The 25,907-nt window shown below is 39.0% G+C and overlaps 1 protein-coding gene across 2 annotated transcripts in view; it reads right to left on the reverse strand.

Moving 5' to 3' along the window:
* Positions 1 to 16,811: 16,811 nt before the first annotated feature.
* Positions 16,812 to 25,907, reverse strand: part of LOC124283930 (metalloprotease TIKI1-like) — a 103,635-nt gene continuing 94,539 nt past the window's right edge. Inside the window, exons 4-8 of one of the 2 annotated variants that reach the window (XM_046719966.1) lie at positions 24,079 to 24,169; positions 20,466 to 20,594; positions 18,483 to 18,587; positions 17,870 to 17,965; positions 16,812 to 17,584 (exon numbers count right to left, since the gene is read on the reverse strand). In XM_046719966.1, coding sequence (XP_046575922.1) covers positions 17,425 to 17,584; positions 17,870 to 17,965; positions 18,483 to 18,587; positions 20,466 to 20,594; positions 24,079 to 24,169 — 581 coding nt within the window. In that variant the 3' untranslated portion in view covers positions 16,812 to 17,424. The remainder of the gene's footprint in view (positions 17,585 to 17,869; positions 17,966 to 18,482; positions 18,588 to 20,465; positions 20,595 to 24,078; positions 24,170 to 25,907) is intronic. The other variant, XM_046719967.1, reaches the window with a different exon arrangement.

Below are 25,907 nucleotides of genomic sequence, written 5' to 3' on the forward strand. Positions count from 1 at the left end.
CTCCCAGAACACCCTCCTACAGTGACACCCAGAACACCCTCCTACAGTGACACAATCCTCCCAGAACACCCCTCCTACAGTGACACAATCCTCCCAGAACACCCTCCTACAGTGACACAATCCTCCCCAGAACACCCCTCCTACAGTGACACAATCCTCCCAGAACCCCCTCCTCCTACAGTGACACAATGCTCCCAGAACACACCCCCTCCTACAGTGACACACACTCCTAATGTTCCCAGAACACCCCTCCTACAGTGACACAATGCTCCCAGAACACCCCTCCTACAGTGACACAATCCTCCTAGAACACCCCTCCTACAGTGACACAATGCTCCCAGAACACCCTCCTACAGTGACACAATCTCCCCCAGAGAACACTCCTCCTACAGTGACACAATCCCTCCTCCTAGAACACCCTCCTACAGTGACACAATCCCAGACACCTCCCTCCCAGAACACCCTCCTACAGTGACACAATGCTCCCAGAACACCCCTCCTACAGTGACACAATGCTCCCAGAACACCCCCCTCCTACAGTGACACAATGACACAATCCTCCCAGAACACCCTCCTACAGTGACACAACCACCCCCTCCTACAGTGACACAATCCCCCAGAACACCCTCCTACAGTGACACAATCCTCCCAGAACACCCTCCTACAGTGACACAATACTCCCAGAACACCCTCCTACAGTGACACACTCCCAGGAACCCTCCTACAGACCCCCAGAACACCCCTCCTACAGTGACACAATCCCTCCCAGAACACCCCTCCTACAGTGACACAATCCTCCCAGAACACCCCTCCTACAGTGACACAATACTCCCAGAACACCCCTCCTACAGTGACACAATCTCCCAGAACACCCCCTCCTACAGTGACACAATGCTCTCCCAGAACACCCCTCCTACAGTGACACAATCCTCCCAGAACTCCCAGAACACCCCTCCTACAGTGACACAACCCTCCTACCCAGAACACACGCTCCTACAGTGACACAATACTTCCAGAACACCCCCTCCTACAGTGACACAATGTTCCTAGAACACCCCTTCCTACATGACACAATGTTCCTAGAACACCCCTTCCTACATGACACAATGCTCCCAGAACACCCCCTCCTACAGTGACACAATCCTCCCAGAACACCCCCCCTACAGTGACACAATGCTCCTAAACACGCCCTCCTACAGTGACACAATCCTCCCAGAACACCCCCTCCTACAGTGACACAATCCTCCCAGAACACCCCCTCCTACAGTGACACAATCCTCCCAGAACACCCCCTCCTACAGTGACATAATGCTCCCAGAACACCCTCCTACAGTGACACAATACTCCCAGAACACCCTCCTACAGTGACACAATACTCCCAGAACACCCCTCCTACAGTGACATAATGCTCCCAGAACACCCCTCCTACAGTGACACAATCTCCCAGAACACCCCCTCCTACAGTGACACAATACTCCCAGAACACCCCTCCTACAGTGACATAATGCTCCCAGAACACCCCTCCTACAGTGACACACAAACACACCCTCCTACAGTGAACACAGACCACCCCTCCTACAGTGACACAATCCTCCCAGAACACCCCCTCCTACAGTGACACAATGCTCCCAGAACACCCCCCCTACAGTGACATAATGCTCCCAGATTACCCCTCCTACAGTGACACAATACCTCCCCCAGAACACCCCCTCCTACAGTGACACCCCCCTCCTACAGTGACACAATACTCACAGTGACACACAATACTCCCAACACCCTCCTACAAGTGACAGTGACAATGCTCCCAGAACACCCTCCTACAGTGAAACAATAGAACACCCCCTCCTACACTGACACACATCCCAGACCTCCTACAGAGTGACACAATGCTCCCAGAACACCCCCTCTACAGTGACACAATGCTCTGCCCTAGAACACCCCCTCCCACTGACACAATCCTGCTCCACAGTGACACAATGCTCCCAGAACATCCCTCCTACAGTGACACAATGCTCCCAGAACACCCCCTCCTACAGTGACACAATCCTCCCAGAACACCCCTCCTACAGTGACACAATCCTCCCAGAACACCCCCTCCTACAGTGACACAATCCTCCCAGAACCCCCTCCTACAGTGACACAATCCCAGATCAATCCCTACAGTGACACAATCCTCCCCAGAACACCCCCTCCTACAGTGATTGACACAATCCTCCCAGAACACCCCCTCCTCCAAGAACACCCCCTCCTACAGTGACACCTCCCAGAACACCCCCTCCTACAGTGACATAATGCTCCCAGCACCCCTCCCACCCCCTCCTACAGTGACACAACACCCCTCCTACAGAACTCCCAGACCCCTCCTACAGTGACACAATGCTCCCAGAACACCCCCTCCTACAGTGACACAATACTCCCAGAACACCCCCTCCTACAGTGACACAATGCTCCCAGAACACCCCTTCCTACAGTGACACAATCCTCCCAGAACACCCTCCCTTCTACAGTGACAGTGACAATCCTCCCAGAACACCCTCCTACAGTGACACAATCCTCCCCAGAACACCCCTCCTACAGTGACACAATCCTCCCAGAACACCCCCCCTCCTACAGTGACACCCTCCTACACACCCTCCCAGACACACACCTCCTACAGTGACACAATGCTCCCAGATTACCCCCTCCTACAGTGACACAATACTCCCAGAACACCCCCTCCTACAGTGACACAATACCACCACAGCACTCCCTCCTACAGTTCAACAATACTCAAAACACAGTCAACCCAAAAAGTATTGCAAACAACCACGATGGAAATGACGACTTCATTTTTCATCACTGTCTTTCTAATAGCCCACATATACCTTTGTCTCAATCAGATATGCTGTAAAGAAACAGTACACTAAGATGTAACTCTCTTCCCAAGTGTTTGCTGATCTTAACGAGAAAAACATAAAACAGTCTTAAAGCAGTCATCCAGGCTTCTTTGATAACCATGGACATATTTTCATAGAAGGAAGGTTCCCGAAAGCCAGCGTCTGGCAGTTGAGCAAGGCATGACTAGTGCACCATGTAGTGATACACATCTGCATAAACCTACTTGTAGATCATGGATTTCAGAACTTCAAGAGTTGACCTACAGCCAAGACTTTTGGAGAATGTCGATGTTTTGTCTGCCATGTATAAGGTGAATGAAAGATAACACAGAAATGTTTTTACCAGATAACTATTCTTTCAGCACAAGCCTGTGACTAAGTGGTATTTCTGTTTCTTGCCATTCCTTATCATCCAACATGTTGGTCTGTGGCCATGTTTTTAAACACTATGTATTTATTTTGACACACATTTATGTGGGGTATATTGAGTTGTCAGTTCACGTTGACCTGATGTCTGTATTAGCTTGTCTTGGTGTGTGGGCCGGAAGACACTTACTGGATGGAAGGTGTGGATGAGCGAGTAAGTTTAGTTTTACGCCGCCCCCAGCAATATTGCAGCTGTAGGGCATCAGTCTGTAAATAATGGAACATGGACCAGACAATCCAGTGATCAGCAGCATGAGCATCGATCTACACAACTGGGATACAATGACATGTGTCAACCAGGTGAGCAAGCTGATCCCGTTAGTCGCCTCTCACGACAAGCATTGGAAGGTGTGGACACTTATGCAAGTCCAACACACCCAGCAGAGAAAACAGGTCCATATCTGATAAAAAAAGATGGGAAATGTAATGGGTGAGGTGAGGTGAAATGGGGTTTAACGTGGTGCTTAAGAATATTTCGCTCATATGACGACATGCATGCTCGTGTATGTGTGGCTGCTTGTACTAGCCCAGACTGAAGCTGGTTTTATAGTGCTAGCTCACTGAGATACCATACCACAGTTAAGCATGAATACCCCACTCAGACACATTATACTGACTCCGAGCCGACCAGTCCTTGTTTTACCCATTAATGCTGAGCGCCAGGCAGGGCCAGCAAGAAGTGCCATATTTTAATGTATTTTAATATGACATGGCCAGGGATCGAACCGGAGACCTTCCTCTCTCTGGGCGGACGCTCTAACCACTACACAACGGAGGCGGTTGGAAGGGGTAGATTTTTTCTTGAAGACAAATTATATATTTTTAATGCAACGAAGTGACCTACGTAAACAGCATTGTGCAGAAGTTGAAGTGACCTACGTAAACGGCATTGTGCAGAAGCTGGAGTGACCTACGTAAACAGCATTGTGCAGAAGTTGAAGTGACCTACGTAAACGGCATTGTGCAGAAGTTGAAGTGACCTAGGTAAACAGCATTGTCCAGAAGTTGAAGTGACCTACGTAAACGGCATTGTGCAGAAGTTGAAGTGACCTACGTGAACGGCATTGTGCAGAAGTTGAAGTGACCTATGTAAACGGCATTGTGCAGAAGTTGAAGTGACCTATGTAAACGGCATTGTGCAGAAGTTGAAGTGACCTACGTAAACAGCATTGTGCAGAAGTTGAAGTGACCTACGTAAACAGCATTGTGCAGAAGTTGAAGTGACCTACGTAAACAGCATTGTGCAGAAGCTGAAGTGACCTACGTAAACAGCATTGTGCAGAGGTTGAAGTGACCTACGTGAACGGCATTTTGCAGAAGTTGAAGTGCCCTATGTAAACGGCATTGTGCAGAAGTTGAAGTGACCTACGTAAACAGCATTGTGCAGGAGCTGAAGTGACCTATGTAAACAGCATTGTGCAGAAGTTGAAGTGACCTACGTAAACAGCATTGTGCAGAAGTTGAAGTGACCTACGTAAACAGCATTGTGCAGAAGTTGAAGTGACCTACGTAAACGGCATTGTGCAGAAGTTGAAGTGACCTACGTAAACAGCATTGTGCAGAAGTTGAAGTGACCTACGTAAACGGCATTGTGCAGAAGTTGAAGTGACCTACGTAAACGGCATTGTGCAGAAGCTGAAGTGACCTATGTAAACGGCATTGTGCAGAAGTTGAAGTGACCTATGTAAACGGCATTGTGCAGAAGTTGAAGTGACCTATGTAAACGGCATTGTGCAGAAGTTGAAGTGACATACGTAAACGGCATTGTGCAGAAGTTGAAGTGACCTACGTAAACGGCATTGTGCAGAAGCTGAAGTGACCTATGTAAACGGCATTGTGCAGAAGTTGAAGTGACCTATGTATATATACTTTGATGTATGTGACACATCTGGAAAATGATGACAGAGTAAAGACTACATACAGATCAAGTTTTGACTTCGAAACAACTGTACATTTGACACAAGATCAACTCAACAGTGTTTGACTGTATTTTGATTTTTTAAATCCCACTTTTACCCCTGTGAAATACCTCTTGTCTTTAACATAGAGTTTCAAGATATATCTTAAATCAACATATATTAACTTTATATACCTCTCTTATTTACAACTTACAGAATATACCTTGCATTTTAATATAGACTACATCATATGTGTCTTATCAATTTTTAACATGCTTACAAATTATACATTGCATTTGTAACTTAGACATGTGATATATCTTTTATTATTAACATAGACCAACTATATATACCTCACACTTGTAACTTAGACATGTGATATATCTTTTATTATTAACATAGACCAGCTATATATACCTCACACCTGTAACTTAGATATGTGATATATCTTTTATTATTAACATAGACCAACTATATACACCTCACACTTGTAACTTAGACATGTGATATATCTTTTATTATTAACATAGACCAACTATATATACCTCACACCTGTAACTTAGACATGTGATATATCTTTTATTATTAACATAGACCAACTATATACACCTCACACTTGTAACTTAGATATGTGATATATCTTTTATTATTAACATAGACCAACTATATACACCTCACACTTGTAACTTAGATATGTGATATATCTTTTATTATTAACATAGACCAACTATATGTACCTCACACTTGTTACTTAGACATGTGATATATCTTTTATTATTAACGTAGACCAACTATATATACCTCGCACTTGTAACTTAGACATGTGATATATCTTTTTTTATTAACGTAGACCAACTATATATACCTCGCACTTGTAACTTAGACATGTGATATATCTTTTATTATTAACATAGACCAACTATATACACCTCAAACTTGTAACTTAGATATGTGATATATCTTTTATTATTAACATAGACCAACTATATACACCTCACACTTGTAACTTAGATATGTGATATATCTTTTATTATTAACATAGACCAACTATATGTACCTCACACTTGTTACTTAGACATGTGATATATCTTTTATTATTAACATAGACCAACTATATATACCTCGCACTTGTAACTTAGACATGTGATATATCTTTTTTTATTAACGTAGACCAACTATATATACCTCGCACTTGTAACTTAGATATGTGATATATCTTTTATTATTAACATAGACCAACTATATATACCTCGCACTTGTAACTTAGACATGTGATATATCTTTTATTATTAACATAGACCAACTATATACACCTCACACTTGTAACTTAGACATGTGATATATCTTTTATTATTAACATAGACCAACTATATATACCTCGCACTTGTAACTTAGACATGTGAGTGAATGAGTGACTTTAATTTTACGCCGCTTTTAGCAATATTCCAGCAATATTCCAGCAATATCACGGCAGGGAACACCAGAAATGGGCTTCACGCATTGTACCCATGTGAGGCATCGAACCCAGGTCTTCGGCGTGACAAGCGAATGCTTTCACCACTTGGCTACCCCACCACCCCAACTTAGACATGTGATATATCTTTTATTAACATAGACCAACTACATATACCTCCCAAACTTAGACATGTGATATATCTTTTATTAACATAGACCAACTACATATACCTCTCATTTTAACACAGACTTACAGCCTATACTTCTCATGGTTAACAGAGCTATTTCTAGACTAAGTCTCTGAATATATAATTTTGATTGTAACAAACAAACCCATATAAATTGAAAAGGAGCCCCAGGGAGACCAGAAATCCGGAACCTGAGGAAATCTAGACTTGCTTTATTTAGGGCTTTAGCATTGCAGAGAAGGCTTGTCAGCAGGGGAAATAAGATGGTTCAGGGACTGTGAGACAGACTAAGTTATTTCTTTTACCGCTCATTGTTAACACAGACTTTACTGTATGTATTAGTCAAATCATGTATAATGAAGCTATGGCTGGAATGAACTAGAATTAGTGGTTCGTTTGAGTTTGTTATAACCAGAGTTTTATTGAACCTGTGCAATGATAATTCATTTTAATTCGATGGCACTGGCCATTTGATAACCTGGAGGGATAAAGTGAGGGAAAAGTATTTGTTTTCAAGTATTTTCTGTTCAATGTTTTGAAATCCCAGCCTCAGCCCCTAACCAGAATATCAAAATGTCCGTCACTAATGACCCACAGAACAAACTAACTGTATCTGAGTGGGGTAGCAATGTTACCTTGTGGTATAGTATACCAGTGGACTGGCACCAAAGTTCGGACATGCAGCAACACACAAGTCATGTACATCACAACCAAAATTCAGCTCACCATTCTTGCTTCTTGAACAGCTGTCTCACAGCGCCTGAATTCCATTATTGTCCCTACTGACCAACCCTCTGTCCAACGTTTAAGCCCTACATGAAGCAAGTCTAGATTTCCTCAGGTTCAGCATCTCCCATCTCACTGGGGCTCCTTTTCAATATTAAAGAAATTTGTGTCTACCAAAGTTATATATATTCAGAGACTAAGCATTAGTCTACTTGAACATCTAACACTGGTATCACTAGTTGGTCTGGTGAAATTCTGTTATCTTGATTATGTCACAGAAGAGCTTGAACATTGCTGTTTACTAGGGCTGCACGGTACTACCTGTATACCGGTATATATCGCATTATGGCTAAAATACATGGAATTATCATGAAACGGCCCTCCCATTATCAGAAATTTGCGGTCCGCTGCAAATGATATTGGACCGCTCAACCTTAACGACGGGCCACTATCAGTTCTGTTGTCAAGTGACGTCATAGTTCGACATTAATTGGCTTTCGACTGGCAAATATTCTGGGTCAAACAAGTCAAAGCAACCCAAATTCCCGCTTTAAATAGCAGTAATATTAGCTTTCTTGTTGGTGCTAACTTGGTTCATTGCACTATTAAGACTGTTGATGGACCAAAACCGAACACTGACATAGTTTGACATGTTGCAGGCTATGGTCTTGTCAAAGGCCAAGGTCGAATATCGTCACGTTCTGTTGTGACGTCACTTGAATTGTTCGATGACGTAATTGCATTCGGGCAGTCAACCCCGTCAGAAGTTGATTTGGGTAAACTTACAGTCAAATTCCTTCATTGTTTCCTTTTTCTTTTCAACACAAATTCCATGTATTTTAGCAATAATAACGGTAATGCTATTTTTGAGGGCATTATCATTTGCAGAAGCCCTCGGTCTTTTTCAACTGCCCTCCTTCGTCGGGCAGTTAATGGAAGACCTCGGGCTTCTGCAAATGATAATGCCCTCAAAAATAGCATTACCGTTATGATAGCATTTCAAACGATATGTATTGCAATATTTTTGTCTGAGGACCAGTACATTAAGTAAAGAACATATATATTTTTTGTGTGATTTCTTTATGTTTTGAATTAAAATTTCATTCACAACATATGTTTTCCTTCGTTATTCAATGACAAAACGGCATACTGTAATACTATAAATTGTATAAAAAAGAAAATAGAATCCCTGACCATGCAACCTAATTTTGAGATTGCTGTTATCAGAACCATGACATATATGTTTAGGGACTAATGTTGAAAATAGAATTGACATGCGCAATTAGTGTCACTTACTGTCAAACACATAAGGTCCCAATATATCGTACCTGAATCGCAATACATTACAATGCAATTTAATTGCTAATACACAGCCCAACTGACTACAGCACAAAACAGGGCGGTGGGGTAGCCTAGTGGTCAAAGCGTTTGCTCGTCACGCCGAAGACCCGGGTTCTATTCTCCACATGGGTACAATGTGTGAGCCCACTTCTGGTGTCCCCCGCTGTGATATTGCTGGAATATTGCTAAAAGCGGCATAAAACTATACTCACTCACTCACTACTGCACAAAACACCATTCAGGCAGTACCAGCCTCTGACAGGTGTGATGCAGCTACCTGAGACTATCTGGTGAATCCCATTTCCTGGTATATGGGGCTAATGATTACACATTTTATCTTCAATCTGTCAGGTCAAGTAGGAAGTAGAAACAATTTAATCAATAATGGCAACATTTCTGCCAGAAACTTCCCTGGAAGAACAACATCACTTTAGGTAATGTTTGGTCAATCCAACCAATGGGGTATTGGCATCTGATGGGATTCAGAGACTGGGTGGTCCAACCATCTGCTGCCAACAGGCTTTTGTGAGTTTGTAAATAGTGTCAGAAGGTCTTAAATACACCAGAAATGTAGAACTGGCCTCCCAGATAGCTTGTGTTGCTCCTGTAGATTAGTGGCCATCCAGTCACATAGATGATGCAGCAATAGGCATTTTCTTCTGGTTCTAGTACATACTGTATTGTTCCTGGGTAGGTAATATAGGTCATTGGTAAATATGGTTGGTGAGAAAGTAAGGTTATGAGCTTTTACAGAATTATTTCCATTGGCAACAGTCCGAGATGCACAGGTTTGGCTCAATTCAGTTTTTATCTGCAATGTTCCAGAGGGGCTATACAAATGATCGCACTCACTCACTCAGATATAAACCTGTTAAGATCCGAGTTAGAATGGGTCTTCAGCAACCTATGCTTGTCATAAGATGCGGAATCGGTTGGTCTGACTCGCTGACTGGGTTGATGCATGTATCCCAGTTGTGTAAGTCAATGCTTATGATGTAATTCACTGGATTGTCTGGTCCAGACTTCATTATCTACAGACATATATTGGTGAGTGCAGCATTAAACAACTGAAAAATAAAGAAGTAAGAAAGAAGCTGAGTCCTGGTTCACCCCAATGATGTTTCTAGGTCTGTCAATACTAGGCCTACGTTTGTGGGTTTGACCAAAGTGGTAAACATCATAGACCTGCATCACTTCACAGACTGTGATAGAACAGGAATACTGTTCAAGGCAATATTAAACACAACTCACTCACTCACTCACTCAGATATAAACCTGTGAAGATCCGGGTTAGAATTGGTCTTCAGCAACCAATTCTTGTCGAAAGAGCCGACTAATGTGATCAAATGTTTGGGCTCTCCGACTTGGTTGACACATCATCATGTCCCAGCTGCTTAAATCGATGTTCTTGTTGTTGATCACTGGATTGTCTGGTCCATTTATTTGCAGACTGCCGCCATATAGCTGGGATATTGTTGTTGATCACTGGATTGTCTGGTCCATGTATTTGCAGACTGCCGCCATATAGCTGGGATATTGCTGAGAGCAGCAGTAAACAACAAACCACTCCACCATAACGCATTCTTTGGATCGATATTCACAGGGCTGGGCAGATGTAATCAGAACAGCAACATGAATTAGATACTTTTACGCGTGTTCTATTTACTGTGCGAATGTTATGTACATCACTCACTAGTGGTATGTCTTGCTGATTTAGTCAGAATTGTTATGTAGCAGACGGCGAGTGTTGTGTTAAACAACAAACAAACATCATCAGAACTCTCCATGTGGAGAATTCCAAACCAATGCTTGTCGTCTAACTTCATAGATCAGGGCCTAGATTTTCGAAGCACTCTTAGTGCTAAATAGTCGTAAGTGCCATACATTAACATTAAATTACGACTATCATGGCGCTAAGGGAGCTTCGAAAATCTAGGCCCAGGTTGTCAGACTTGGTGACCCTGTACCAACCAATCGTACTCTCACACTCAGATACAGCACAAGAAGAGGTCCAGTATTTGACATTTATTCAACAATGTTATAGTGAGAATACACTGTGTATTGATTGCGTGTATTGCTCCATTCACTGAGGTAGAGGAAACAGCTGATCAACAGATGTCATTTACACAGCGTATGAGTGACATCCGCAATATACAACACATAAATAGTCAATGACACTTTGTACAAGCTATTATATATATAGAATATGAACATGCTTTTACAACAAAATGTACAAATACAGGATGTCATATGAAGTGATAGTTGTGATTTCTTAAAACTTGTAACAAATGAAATTTAGCAAACCGTAACACTCATACCGTTAACACCTTGATAATACAGACTTACGTCATTTGACCAGCTCAGTTATTTGTCTTTCTTTTATCGTTTTTATGAACAATGCCCAAGACACACAGGATAAAATTGTGACAATACTCAAGATAAAGTTGCCCAGAAACTCAAAGTAAAATTGCCAAGATATACAAGATAAATCTGGCAACATACACACAGGAAAATTGCTAGAAATGCAAGATAAACTTGGCAAGATACACACGGTAAAATTATTACATAAAAATTTTGTAAAGTTAACTTCATGTGAGTTATCTTTTTACAAATCCTCATAAAATTTTAAAGCAAAAAATGAAAACAGGAATTCACCAATAAACCTTCATTCAATCAAACAGCAATTATTTTCTGTTTCATAACATTTAGAGCAGCTTCTTGTAAGAAAGCAGGGAAAAAATGTTCTGGCCTCATAATATTATTGGCATTAACAAAAGTAGCTTCACATGAAATTGAAAACAAAATTGTCTTATTGTTACTTGACCCTGTGTAAATAAGATGTGAAGCCTTTTTAGCACTCATTCAGATCATCAAAGCAGCACAAGATCATTTTTTTTAACATGAAGTGATACCACTATCAGTATCAGAAAAATACCTACATGTATCATCAGTTCTTCCATACAATTTATCACACTGACGTGATAAATTCTATTAACTCACAAACACCAAAGGTATTCCTTCCATAACAACACAGTTTGCAGGTAAGGGCTTTGTTTCGTGAGTTCCCAATACAATCACAAATGGATATCAAGACACTAATCGTTTCAAGTAACACTTGCACTATCAGTGTTTTGTTTCTGAATTCATATTTTTGTATGAATATTCTGATGAGGAAATGTGTCTTCTTTCAGATATTTTATACGACCACCTGTTAAAACCCACTCTTCTTCTTTTCTGATGAGACAATTGTGAAACATACTTTAATGTGTTTTTAATAATCCAAATACATGTACTGGTAATCTTTATTTTATGAAAAAATAAAATCCTTATTTATTGTAACTGGCCTTAAGCCAACATTGATCAATATTTTTATTCACATTTTATGTCCTCCATCTTGGTACATGTATCTGTAAAACAAGAAACTAAATTAATCAGTCTTAACTGTTTATTGGCCCATAATAAAAATGAAATGAGCATCTTTCTACCACAGGTTTACATCTCCCATAACAAATAATGATAAAAACACTAACATTATCTATGTGATAGATAACAAAAAAAGCATGCTCATGCTTAAAAATAAAATTAAAAAAATGGTAAATTTGCTTATTGCAACTTCAGCATTGCTCATAGCTGTGAGAAAATATGTAAAAATGTGTGAATACTTTCACGTCTAGAAATAGACAAGTCAGATGAACTTTCTAATGGAAATTCCCAGTCCTTGGAACAAGGTATTGCACCTCCCCTTAAAGCTCTTATATATGGGATTAAATGCCATTAAATGAAAATAGTTTAACCCCTCGTTCTTCACCAACACTGATATCTCGACTATACGACATCTACTGCCTGTGTGTAAATGCAATATCACAAGTACTTGCTTGCTTCAAAGTATAAATCTCGATTTTTAGATGTAAAATGGAGTTCACACTGATCCACTAATGGGGCAATAATACCTAGTGCCAAAGGCATACAGATAGTGAATGAAATTTATATCATTGACTTATCAATATTTGTCAGATGCCTAAACATTTCTGTTGGGTCCTTTTCACATAAAACAAAGAATTTAGATCATAAGATCAACTTCTCCCTTATCTTTATGAGTACACTATGATGCATACTTTATCAATAATGAATCTTATCTTTTTTAAACCAAATCATTACATCACAAACTTAATAATCAATTCACTCTTAAAATACATGACATATTCATAATATTCAACATCATTGTTAAAGCCTCAGTAAAATATTTATCCCCCAGAATGATAAACATACACTATCACAAAATCTGGATATCTATGAACACATCGGCAATGTTAGGTAAGACGTCTTCCTGATAGACATAACATTTAATAGCAACAACAAACCCACCCAGCTACAAGCAACCAGTCTCATAGCACTTGTCAACACAAACTGACACTAAATTAATTTGTAAACTCCATCATGTCAGGCCACTCTCAGCCAATGAGATGCTCTGATTTAATTATATCTGTCGTCGAGGAGTATTTAACTCTTCCTCCAGGTCCTGTAACACTTGTTCCTGAACCAAGTGAGGTAATAAGTTACATAAATATTTACTTTCTAAGATTACCCAGCATCCTCATTTGACAGGCATAATTGTGTTTAGACGATAAAGGCACCAGTTGTCGGTGTCGGAGTTGAAGCAACTGTGATGATTGGCCGAGGGCAGATCCCAAAGGAGTCTCCCCACACAAGAACAATCTATGTTCTTTATCTTTGGTTTCAGTGCAGTTTAAATCAACGGGGGGACCAGGTACAAACTTGATGTACACACATGATATGTATCAAACTTCAATTATTGCAGCCATCAGTTCTCAGAAAACATTTTACAAAACCAATTATCTAGATTACTTGGACAGTGGCGATAAGATTCTTCTTTTAGATCAACCCTAATAGATGCTGCTGATCTGGTGTTCTGGGTTTTGATAAGTAAATGAGTTTTTAATGAATTGCCATAGTTTTCACCAATGTGAGTCAACATTCAGGTATTTACACTGAAATAAGAATAATGAAGAACCTTAGAAAATTAGGACATTGGTTGTAGTTGCTTCTTTTCTTATGTAAAACGTTTTTCACAGTTTTATTTTCCAAAATAATTTTTTTTAGATTGAACCGAAATGTCTAACTGCAACTGCAAATCATTCTAAATGCCGCGGGATGGTTCACCCTGAGGCATAACTTACCCAATAACTGATACATCAGCTGTGTAGTTATTTACACACTATGTGGGGGTGACTATTGAGGGGGAAACAACTATTGCGATAGCGATAGTCTATTGCGACCAACTATTGCATTACTATTCCAATAGGCTTTTCTCCTTGACTTGTCTCATTTGAAGTCACTTCCCAAATAAAGGTATAGTATATAATTATGAAAAAACCCAAGATGAAGTAGTTTCAGCCTCTTTAATAGCTGACAAGAAACTTGAAACCCAGATCAAATAAACGGTTAACTTGAGTAAACACAAACTCAATGAAGCTGCAAGTCTGCATCCAAACACCCTTTATTTTGCGCTGCGCATTTATCAGCGGAAGTCACTTACTAAACTATCGATAGTCACACATACTATCAATGCATCGATAGTTTTCCTTTCTACAATCGATTAATTGTTATCAGAGACTCAACAGTTGCCAAGACATTGATTGTTCGATGCATCGTTCCAGCCGTAACCAGTAGTGATGTCATCCTGTTGTTCTTAAGATTTCTTCAGGGCGCTGGGGTAGTTTAGTGGGTAGAGCGTTCGCTTGTCACGCCAAAGACCAGGGTTTGTTTCCCCACATGGGTACAATGTGTGAAGCCCATTTCTGGTGTCCCCCGCCATGATATTGCTGGAATATTGCTAAAAGTGGCGTTAAACTCACTCACTAACATAAGGTTTCTTCAAATAGTCAAAGCCTGCAAACTAGCTGGTCACCACACCAGGGAATTCCGAGAGATCTAGGTTACGAATGCATACCACTACATATTTCCATTGTACCCAGTCTTTCGATTACCTGTATTTCGATTTTGAGTTTGAACTATTCATATTCCCAAACATAACAGGAACAAATCTATGTACAAAGAACAAGACAAAACAGACAAAACAGACAAAACAAGGTATCCATAGCAACACCTGTAAGACATGGTAGTATCTATAATAATAACTGACAAGACTTTGGTATCCGTTGTGATAACTGACAAAACATGGTATCCATGATGATAACTGACAAGACATGGTATCCATGACAAAAACTGACAAGACAAGGTTTCCATGATGATAACTGACAAGACATGGTATCCATGATGATAAACTGACAAGGCGTGGAAACCATGATGATAACTTTTCTGCAAAATAGCATACAATCTAGAACAATCACAGATAATTTCTCTCACAACCATCTCTCTCCTCTCTGAAAGCTTGGGTATCCTGATTGTCATACTGCTTACGGATTGCTACTGTCATACAAGGTTGCACAGGTGGCCCAGTCATTTGAGTTCCACAACATCACTGTACAGAGTTGCTTCCCTTTAGAGAACCAGGGCCTTTCAAATCTTATATGTTCAAATCTTGGGACTTAAAACACTAAAGGTTTTTACAACAATGGCATGAAAATGGATAGAAACAACATCTTAATCAGCTGTGGAAGCAGAAACAACGATAACATTGGCACCAGGAATGGCACCAATTCATAACATCCATGTCATCGGCCGAAGAAGCAGAAACCATTATGACACTGGTGCCAGGAATGGTACCAATTCATAACATCCATGTCATCAGTCGAAGAAGCAGAAACCATAATGACACTGGCACCAGGAATGGCACCAATTCATAACATCCACGTCATCAGCCGAGGAAGCAGAAACCATAATGACACTGGCGCCAGGAATGGCACCATTTCATAACATCCACATCATCAGCTGAGGAAGCAGAAACCATGATGACACTGGTGCCAAGAATGGCACCATTTCATAACATCCACATCATCAGCTGAGGAAGCAGAAACCATGATGACACTGGCGCCAAGAATGGCACCATTTCATAACATCCACATCATCTTCTGAGGAAGCAGGAACTATGATGACACTGGCGCCAGGCACGGCACCATTTCAGAACAGCCACGTCATCTTCTGAGGAAGCAGAAACCACATGCCATGATGACCTGAACCTCTTTTGAACAATATACAATAATCATGAATCCTAGCAGATGATGATCACCTAGGTAACAGAGAGGCCATGTTGCAGTTTCCCTCAAAACACTGAACACATCATCTGGACCTATACTGAAACTTGACACTAGATCATGACTCACAGTGCCTCTTTAAGAGAGCCCTGTATGACTTGTCTAGCTGTCCTAAGTGACTTACGCTAACAGATCACTTCATAGAATGGAATTCAACTTTGGTATCAGGTAGATCCACAGGCACAACAGCTGAGTGGAAACTGAACAACAACTTGATGAAATCTGTGTCATTACCACACATCTTCACCATATTTCAAAATATATGTTAGACTCAGATCAAAAGTAACATCCATGGCAGATTCTCAGATATATAGAATACATTTCAATGATAGTATGTCCTAGTCTTGGAGCATGAGTATCTCTTACAGACACCAGGCCCCGATTTCTTGAAACAAACTTTTTTAAAAACAAGTTTTTACTCAAATTTCAAACTGAGTCTGACAATTTGAAACAGCTGAATTTTTAAACTCAACTGCATTTTTAAAATAAGAAAGCCCAAACAACTTCAGTAATCCATCCACCAAACTCAAATTGTCTAGTATGTTTGAGTTTAATATCAATTTCAGTTCATTCTGCTAAATGCATTTTCTCTATTTGAGTAAAAACTCGAACTTAAGTCAAAACTCAGACTTAAGTTTGTTTCGAGAAATCGGGGCCTGCAGGTTATCTTGATAAAAATCATTCATACTCTCATTCTTCATCCCATCCAGTTCCAGCACCCTGTACTCTTCCCATCTCCAGAGACATCAGACTTTAGGGTTCCTTACTACATCAGGGTTCTCTAAAGGAATATTTTTATTCAATCTCATAAAAAACTTTATTTCAGGGATCATATATTATTCTAGGCAAGCCTGTGGTAATAGGATTGTAAATGTCTTGAAGTTATTAGACAATCTGTCATAGAGAACTAGTTCTGAGTCATACACGTCTAGGATACTGTGGATCAAACAATGAAATTCAAATAAGTTATCTCAATATATTTGGCAGCTAATATGTTTAACTATATTACAATGACAATAACATAACGTACCACTTTCCCTGTGACTTAATCAGTCTGGAATTCAACAACAAGAAAGTCTTTATCACATATACATATCTCCAAACCAATCACAGAGAATCTGGTGTTCACATGATCCCTTCTCACCAATCATAGCTCATCACATGATCCAAACTGACCAATCACAATACTTCTCCAATCACTGCATGTATTATTGTCCAATCAGAGTCATTTTTCTCCATTTCTGCAGCACAAGGTCATCACATGACTAATTTTGACCAATCATATGTTGGTGTAGCATATCATTATTGCCAAGCAGAGTAACAAGACTGTAGAGTGGAGGTTTGAAGCTCCACTTTGGTAAAAGGAATACTTGTTGACAGGAGGAAATGTAGTCTGCCGGTGTTTTGGAGGAGTCTCTGCCTCTTGAAGGTAATCAGGCCTAGAACAAATGTGGACATGGTTGTCAGAATTGAATATTCCATCTCAAATATTTACAAAACAAATTGATATGTTAGGAATACCAGATCACCCTTAAATTAATGTTTTGTGTTGATAGCAACTGTGAGAGACATATATATTACTTTTCAACTTTTACCAAAGTCCTCAGCTGAAGTATCTATTTGGTAAACTAACTTGCACTGTTGGAAAAATATTTTGACTTTGAAATGCTAAATGTCAGGCTCTGTAGAAATAAATAATGATTACACAGCCATCATCAACTTACCCATCTCCCTCCATTCGGACCCACAGATCATTGAAAGTTTTTCTGCCACCACTATTTTTCTTTCTTTTTCGTTTTCCTCTGTGGTCAAAGGGCAAACTTCAAAAGAAGAAAGGAGTTGTAATGAGACTGATGTACAAGGAAGACCTAATAATCACCACATGATCCATTTCTACCTGTTGTAAGTAACACAACTCATTGTTAACACCTTCCTACCTGTCCCAGTTAACTCTTGTGTACATCTACCCATGAAGATCCGGGTAGAATAGGTCTTCAGCAGCCCATGCTTGCCACCAAAGGCGACCATGCTTGTTGTAAGAGACGACTAACGGGATCGAGTGATCAGGCTTGCTGACTTGGTTGACACATGTCATCGGTTCCCAACTGCGCAGATCGATGCTCATGCTGTTGATCACTGGATTGTCTGGTCCAGATTTGATTATTAACAGACCTCCGCCATATAGCTGGAATATTGCTGAGTGCGGCGTGAAGCTGGACTCACTCACTCACTTGTGTACATCTGACACCTTCCTACCTGTCCCAGTTAACACCTGTGTACATCTGACACCTTCCTACCTGTCTAATTAATACCTGTGTACACCTGACCCATTCGTACCTGTCAACATCAAGACTACTCCATAGGGCATCCAGCTGCTTCTGACGCTGCCTGGCCTTCATCTGTTTCCGCCGTTGCTTGCGGCGCCGTTGTTCATGTCTGATCCTGAATCATACATGTCACACATTGACAATCTCAGAAAACATCTCTACATAGACATAATGAGAGTACATTAACAAAGGTGATGACAATGAGATACAGATGATGAATGCAAATTCAAATTTATTTTTTTGAAATCTGAAGAAAGTGAGCATGATAAAGATGATATAAATTAACTTCTACCCCTTTTCAAACTACAAAAACACTGGATCATCTTATAACATTGTGCCAAGAATTCTGCAGCTCACCTCACTCAATCTGTATTTTCTGAGTGAAAAATAAAACTGTTTCAACACATGCAATGGTTGCTTTACCGAACTATTACCCACACAACATATATCAAGCCTGACGAGACAAAAATCAATAAGCAAGTATGATGCAATCAAATCTCTATAGAAAAGAACATCCAAAACAAACTGCAGTAGTTAGGTACCAATGCTAATGTTTCAAACAAATTTGGAAATATTTGAAGTAATTTAATGTTCTGACCATTTGAACTTCGCAGTCTCCAAGCATAAGGACTTGGAACTAAATTTGAACAATTCTTATCAAAATTTTATCCCCTAAAATATATAAATGTTCATGTATATGAAAAAAATTGAGCTTTTTAAGTTAAGGAATACCAATAAGGAAATTAACGTCAAATTTATTCTGGGAAAATGTAAAATGTTTACAGACAACCACAAACCTTGATGACGCACCGTGGCAAAATCTCATGTGTTCCTTAGGAGCAGATGAGCTGGTAAAACATTCCTCCACCAAACTGTGATGATTAGTAGCTAGTCATTTAATCTGATTAAGTCTCTACCAAGCTTTTAATGCCCCAAGAACATGCAATGCAAATGATGAAATGAAGATCAGAAAAAGCCTTGTAAAGGAAGCCTTGACAAACCAAAACCTGGAAACTGCCGAGAGTGTAGTCTGCATGCAAAGCATTATGAAACCAATACATCATCAAACTTAATTTCCTTAAAGTTAATAAAACAAAGAAAAAACCCATGTGTCATCCACCAGTATGCATGCAGATTGTTACTTGATCCAAACTAAGTCTTAATTTCTAGAAATATCTGCAAAGAGACATATTAAAAGCTTCAAAACCAAACAATTTCTTGAGCTAAAAAAATAACAAATCAGATCTATCATGGTCTTGTTGTTAATCATTCGTTGCTTTAAACCACAATTCCTATAAAACAATGAACACATTAAGAAAATGCAAGACTCTTTCATTTTAATTTTGATAACAGGTCAAGGTGAGATTTAGGGAAGGTCAAGGTCCTTTAGGGAACGGTTGGCCCAGTTATATAAACAAATGCAGTTCACCTAAATTAGGTCCTCCAATTAGGTGAGGCTTCCTGTACTCACAGGTACGGGAATTAAAAAACTTGAAAGATTTAATGGCAACTTCGCCTGATCGTATGAGTTGTCCTAATCTAATGCTAGCTTGATTTAGTTCATGTGTAAATGTCAAAACGTAAATGACAATTTGACTAACCATGAGTCATAGCTCAATAGACTGAGACAATAAATTTATCCAGGATTCTACAGTAAATGAACTTGGGAAGAAATCTGGGTAAAAAAATATTAATTTCCTCAAATGTGTCGATGAAATGCAAGTGACCTCTCCAAAAATGAAACATAAGTTACTATTATATAACATGAAGTTGAAAATTTGTAAGTCCAATTTGAGAATTAGAAAGGACATTTGCTGCAGGAGTGTGGCCAAAAATGAAATTGGTCTCTGTGCCGGTCTGGGAGAGTCCTTGACCTTGTATGAAAATGGCAGTGGACAGTGTGTTGAAAATCTTATAGGAATTGTGGTATCACTTCCGTTAAAAACTTCACAGGTAAAATCTGCCATGCTACTTCTAGTTCCAAAGGATATACCTTTTCTTGAAAAGATACTGGATATCTCCATAGAGCACATCCGAGGGGAGGGGGAACTCGGAGGTCACGTCAGCCAAAAAGTTTCTCCGAGGTTTATTGGATTTCTTAGAATTATGTGACTCGGGCAATCTAGAAATAGACACAGGAGTGTGTGAGTGAGAAGATTTTACACCACTTTTAGCAATATTCCAGCCATTTCATGATGAAGGGGACTAAGAATGGACTTCATTGTACACACTCAGGGAATCAAACCCAGGTGGTACTGAGCCGACAGTGTAACAACTTGGCTACCCTTGTGCTCACATCCAGCTAAAATGTCTTACTTACTGTATTATGTTGTTTCTTTCGAAAGATAATACCAAGAATATTAACTATGCATAAATACAGACACACCTTTATTGTCTTTGAATGAGAAATGAATTATAACTGGTCGATAACATTTTGAGTAAAATGTAATAATGATATATGGAAGAGTATGAGTGCCACATTCTAAAATATTTTCCACATGTATATAGATGATACATTCATCTCCACATATATTTATTATTATTATACGATATTTATATAGCGCACATATCCAGGCAACTAGTGCTTGCTCAAGGCGCTGGTATATTTTCCTTCGATCATTGGATGTCAATCTCAACGGCACATCGTGTTATCAATCTCAACTCCCTGGGGAGTATGCAACTCTTGCAGCCACTAGGTGCACCGAGTTATTGTGGCTTTCTAATGATATTATAATCATGTGTGTCATTACTCAGATAGTAATATTGTGTTCTGAAGTCTGAATATAGGGCCCTTACTGGATGTAGTTTATAATATATAAATATGTACACATAGTTTTGTTACATGAATTCATTTCTTTTTTTTAAGTGATACATTGAAAAGATTTCAATTGTTAAAATATAGAAAAAGCCAAATGAAAATAAACCTATCAACATGCTGTCAAACATTTGAATATATTGTATGTACAGTCTCATTTACATAGATAAAAGTATCTTGTACATAGAGGAAAGTATCTTGTACATAGATGAAAGTATCTTGTACAAGAGCACGAAAGTATCTTGTACAAGAGTATGAAAGTATCTTGTACATAGATGAAAGTATCTTGTACATAGATGAAAGAAAGAGAAAGTATCTTGTACATAGATGAAAGTATCTTGTACAAGAGTACGAAAGTATCTTGTACAAGAGTATGAAAGTATCTTGTACATAGATGAAAGTATCTTGTACATAGATGAAAGTATCTTGTACATAGATGAAAGTAACTTGTACGTATATGAAAGTATCATCTACGTAGATAAAAGCATCTTGTACGTATATGAAAGTATCATCTACGTAGATGTTAGTATAATCTCTGTCGATGTTAAGAATATTTCAGACCATGGCACATATACGTTTCCATAATGGTGTCATAATGTAACAGTGAAGAAACATTACCGGTATCTATCAATACAAAATGTTTAAATTTCCATATTTGTTAACTCTTTCTTGGTAGATGTATCAAGTTTCACATCTATATTATTTTCCATGAAAAAAAAAATTACAACTGTTTATTGGTGACAGACAGTGATTAGAAAATGATGATGATGATGATGATGATGATGATGACGATGACGACGACGACGATGATCATTCATTAGATAATCAGTATGTTTAATACAGAAGATAATATTACACAGGAGTACAAAAACTCTGAGCAAAGAAAAAGTCTGTATGTATACTATTCAAAATATGTTAAAGATCACCCACCACTGGAAGACTTGCATTATCCACCGGTGATCAGGTTTTCTTTAACTTCCAGTGAGTACTATATTTTTTAGCCTTGGTACACACAAACTGGCAGTTGGAAATTTCTTTTGATCAATTTTGTTCTATCATGAGTAAAACTGGTTCCTATGTGTTTACATCAGTGATGCAAAACATTTGATAATCAAATCATTTCCGCTAAATGTCAATCAATCAACATCTTAACTATTTCATAAACATTTAGCAAATCTTACATATTATATAATACAATGCATCTGATCACACTGCCTTCACTACCATAAATGTCATTTAGAACGCATTTGCAATAAATTGATGTTAAAAAAATATCTGTTTAATGGGACAAATATGACATTTATTACTTAACAATACCCCTATTTAATACAATTGCAAAAAGTAATATCTCCCTAAACACTTATTTCAGGTTTTATTTCCATACACTCAATAGTCCCTTAAAGTGATAAACATAAATTTACACTTTAATGGCACTATTTATCAAATGTTCAACGACATGTTCATGACACCATTCCAGATACCAAGGAAAGCGGCAAGACTTTACCGCTTTTTACCAATGGTTGAAAACCCATAAAACTATGTCATATCAAAGGCATTCAATCCGGGATGCTTGTAAAATATGTCAAATAACTCACTCACTTGATAAATGCTGATAAACAATAGATAAATAAACATGTGGTTCTTCTTTCAAAGCGATGGAGGCAGGCAAACAGTATGGTCTTTTCAGTCTTTATATTTAAAAAAAAAATCTTCTGGACATATTTCAATTTTATTTCCATCTTTCCATCAGAGATTTCTTAACTCAGTGTGTCACTTCAAAGCTTCTCTTATCTGACGGTTAAACATTTTATGTAGAAGACACCTTACTTGGAATGTATAGAGTTTTTTAGAATAAGTCTGTTGTTTTCTTTCAAGTCCATCACTTGATTGTCTGGTTTATTTACATGCCACTGTCACATGACAGGAGTAGTACTAAGTGGCGTCAGTGTCAGATTTGGTTGCTATGGCTACTCTTATTGACACCTGGTGTCATCACTGATTTTCAGTGATATTTCTTCACGTCTATTTTGCCTTATTAACGTAATTGCATACTTTAACTATGGCCAATCACGATAGAAGAATCAATCAATCCCTTTAACTTTGGTTGATCTCGATAGTAGATCATTGCTCACTTTTGCTTTAACTATGGCCGATCTGGATAGAAGATCATGGCTAACTTTGGTTTAACTATGGCCGAACTGGATAGAAGATCATAGCTAACTTTTCCTTTAACTATGGTCGATCCTGATAGAAGATCATAGCAAACTTTCCTTTTCACTGTGGCCGATCCTGATAGAAGATAATGGCTAACCTTTCTTTTAACTGTGGCCGATCTCAATGGAAGATCATAGCTAACTTTTCTTTTTACTGTGGCTGATCCTGATAGAAGATCATAGCTAACCTTTCTTTTAACTATGGCTGATCCTGATAGAAGATCATAGCTAACCTTTCTTTTAACTATGGCTGATCTGGATAGAAGATCATAACTAAGTTTTCCTTTAACTATGGCCGATCTGGATAGAAGATCATAGCTACGTTTTCCTTTAACTATGGTCGATCTGGATAGAAGATCATAGCTAACGTTTCCTTTAACTATAGCGTACATTGTTTGCTGGAACAACATGTTGGTCATAGCTCAACTCGCCAGAATAATGGTTTGTAATCAGCCATGAGTTGATACACGAAATGTCATGGTTGATTTCTTGGCCAATGAGTGGACCAACTGGGAACTGCAGAGACAGCTACCCTCGAGGGAAGAACTTACACTTCGATGGAAGTAGAAAATACTTACACTGGTATTTCTTCATCCGAGGCAGTGTGCGTTACATTAAATCCTGCTTCTTGTAAATGGTTGATTATGGTATTGTTGCCAAGAAAATGCCCTGGAATGCAAAACAGCGACTTTTAATGCAATGAATCGGGGAAGAAATACATGCGAGTATTTATCTCTGACATTAAATCAATACCCAAAGAACACAATATCTGTCTCATGAAATTATTTATGAACCAGATTTTACCATACCACCCTCATTAGGACATGGAAATGGCTGTTGAAGTTGACAAGATCACTGAGAACTACCAAAGCCTTCAGCCACTGATGCTTCATGCAAGAATTTCTGATGTTTTTAAAGTAATTATGGCCAAATGTTGCAGACTATGATTTCCTCTATCAGATTTGATTGGCATATTGGCCTTAGAGAAATACAATAATTGGGGCTAAGAATTCTGAATATGGATTCATAATATTATATTCTGACTATCATGTAGCCAAGAATATGGCATGACAGTTATATCTAAACTACTGACCCCAGACTCCTTATTTGTCAAATTATTCCTCTCCTAATAAAACAAGATGCAATTTGAAGCTAAACCTGTTGTTTCTAATGGCTGTTCATGTCTGATTTACCATCTTGGACATGAATGTGAATTTTCTTTCCATCAGATATCTTTATCATCCATGTCAAAGGCATCAGTCAAAAATAGAAGAAGTAAAAATATATTGCAAATATGTATTTATTGATGAAATTAATAAACATTGCGCCTTGCAGGCCTTAGTCATCGTCCAAGTTAGTCCAGTGGTTAAAGTGTTTGTTTGTTTGTTGTTTAATGTAGCACTCAGCAATGTTCCAGCTATATGACAGCAGTCTGTAAATCATCAAGTCTGGACCAGACAATCCAGTGATCAACATGATGCGCTTCGATCTACACAATTGGGATATGGTGACATGTCTTAACCAAGTCAGCGAGTCTGACCACCCCGATCCCAATAGTCGCCTCTTGCAACAAGCATTGGTTGGTGAAGACCAATTTTAACCCAGAACTTAACTGGTTAAAGGGTTTGTTCATGCTGGGTTTGATTCCCAAGATTTTGTCAGCATGATTATGTATCTAGGGTTGTCTGCACCATTCCTTGTGGCATCACGTAATTTCCTCCAACATTAAGCTGATGTAGCATAGCATAACTGGAGCATTGTTTAAAGGGTGTTAAACCCAACTCACTCACTCAAACATAACATGATGTAATATGAGCCACCTGCTCCAATTTTATCCCAGTTAAAAAGTAAAAATCAAATGTCCATGAGGCCATGTTTTTTATACATTATTGAACAGATCTGCCAACCTTAAAACAAAATAAAGTAACAGTGAAATATGAAATAGATTCTTTATGAATGAACTTGCACATTCACCACTAAGATTTGTGCTAAATAAATCTTCAATAACATGGGTGTACTTTGTACAGAAAAGTTTCTGTTGTTAAAATGTCAGATAAGTGGATTTTTGCTGAAAGAAGCAAAAATTCCAATTCACTTGGTGAATGCAGGTGAAAATGGCACAATTATCAACACATAGCATTACATCTCATACCAAGGATCTTCTGATACATTTCAGGACCTGATAGAACATGATTGGCATGTTTACCTAACCATCAGAACCTGGTGAAATAAACATGACATTTCCACTGCTTCTGAAAGTACGTCCCAATCCTGGGTGGGTGAGACAGTGCAAAGCAATAGATCAAAAGTTTCCAGAATCACTTTTTTCATATCAAAGCTTGATTTCCTTTGATTTTAACCCCTGCTACCCTGATGAGGCAGAAAATATTGTTGAGAGACCGGCATG

Source organism: Haliotis rubra, unplaced genomic scaffold (assembly GCF_003918875.1).
Source record: "Haliotis rubra isolate DU_JTF1 unplaced genomic scaffold, ASM391887v1 Scf325, whole genome shotgun sequence".
In the NCBI taxonomy this organism is placed as follows: domain Eukaryota; kingdom Metazoa; phylum Mollusca; class Gastropoda; order Lepetellida; family Haliotidae; genus Haliotis; species Haliotis rubra.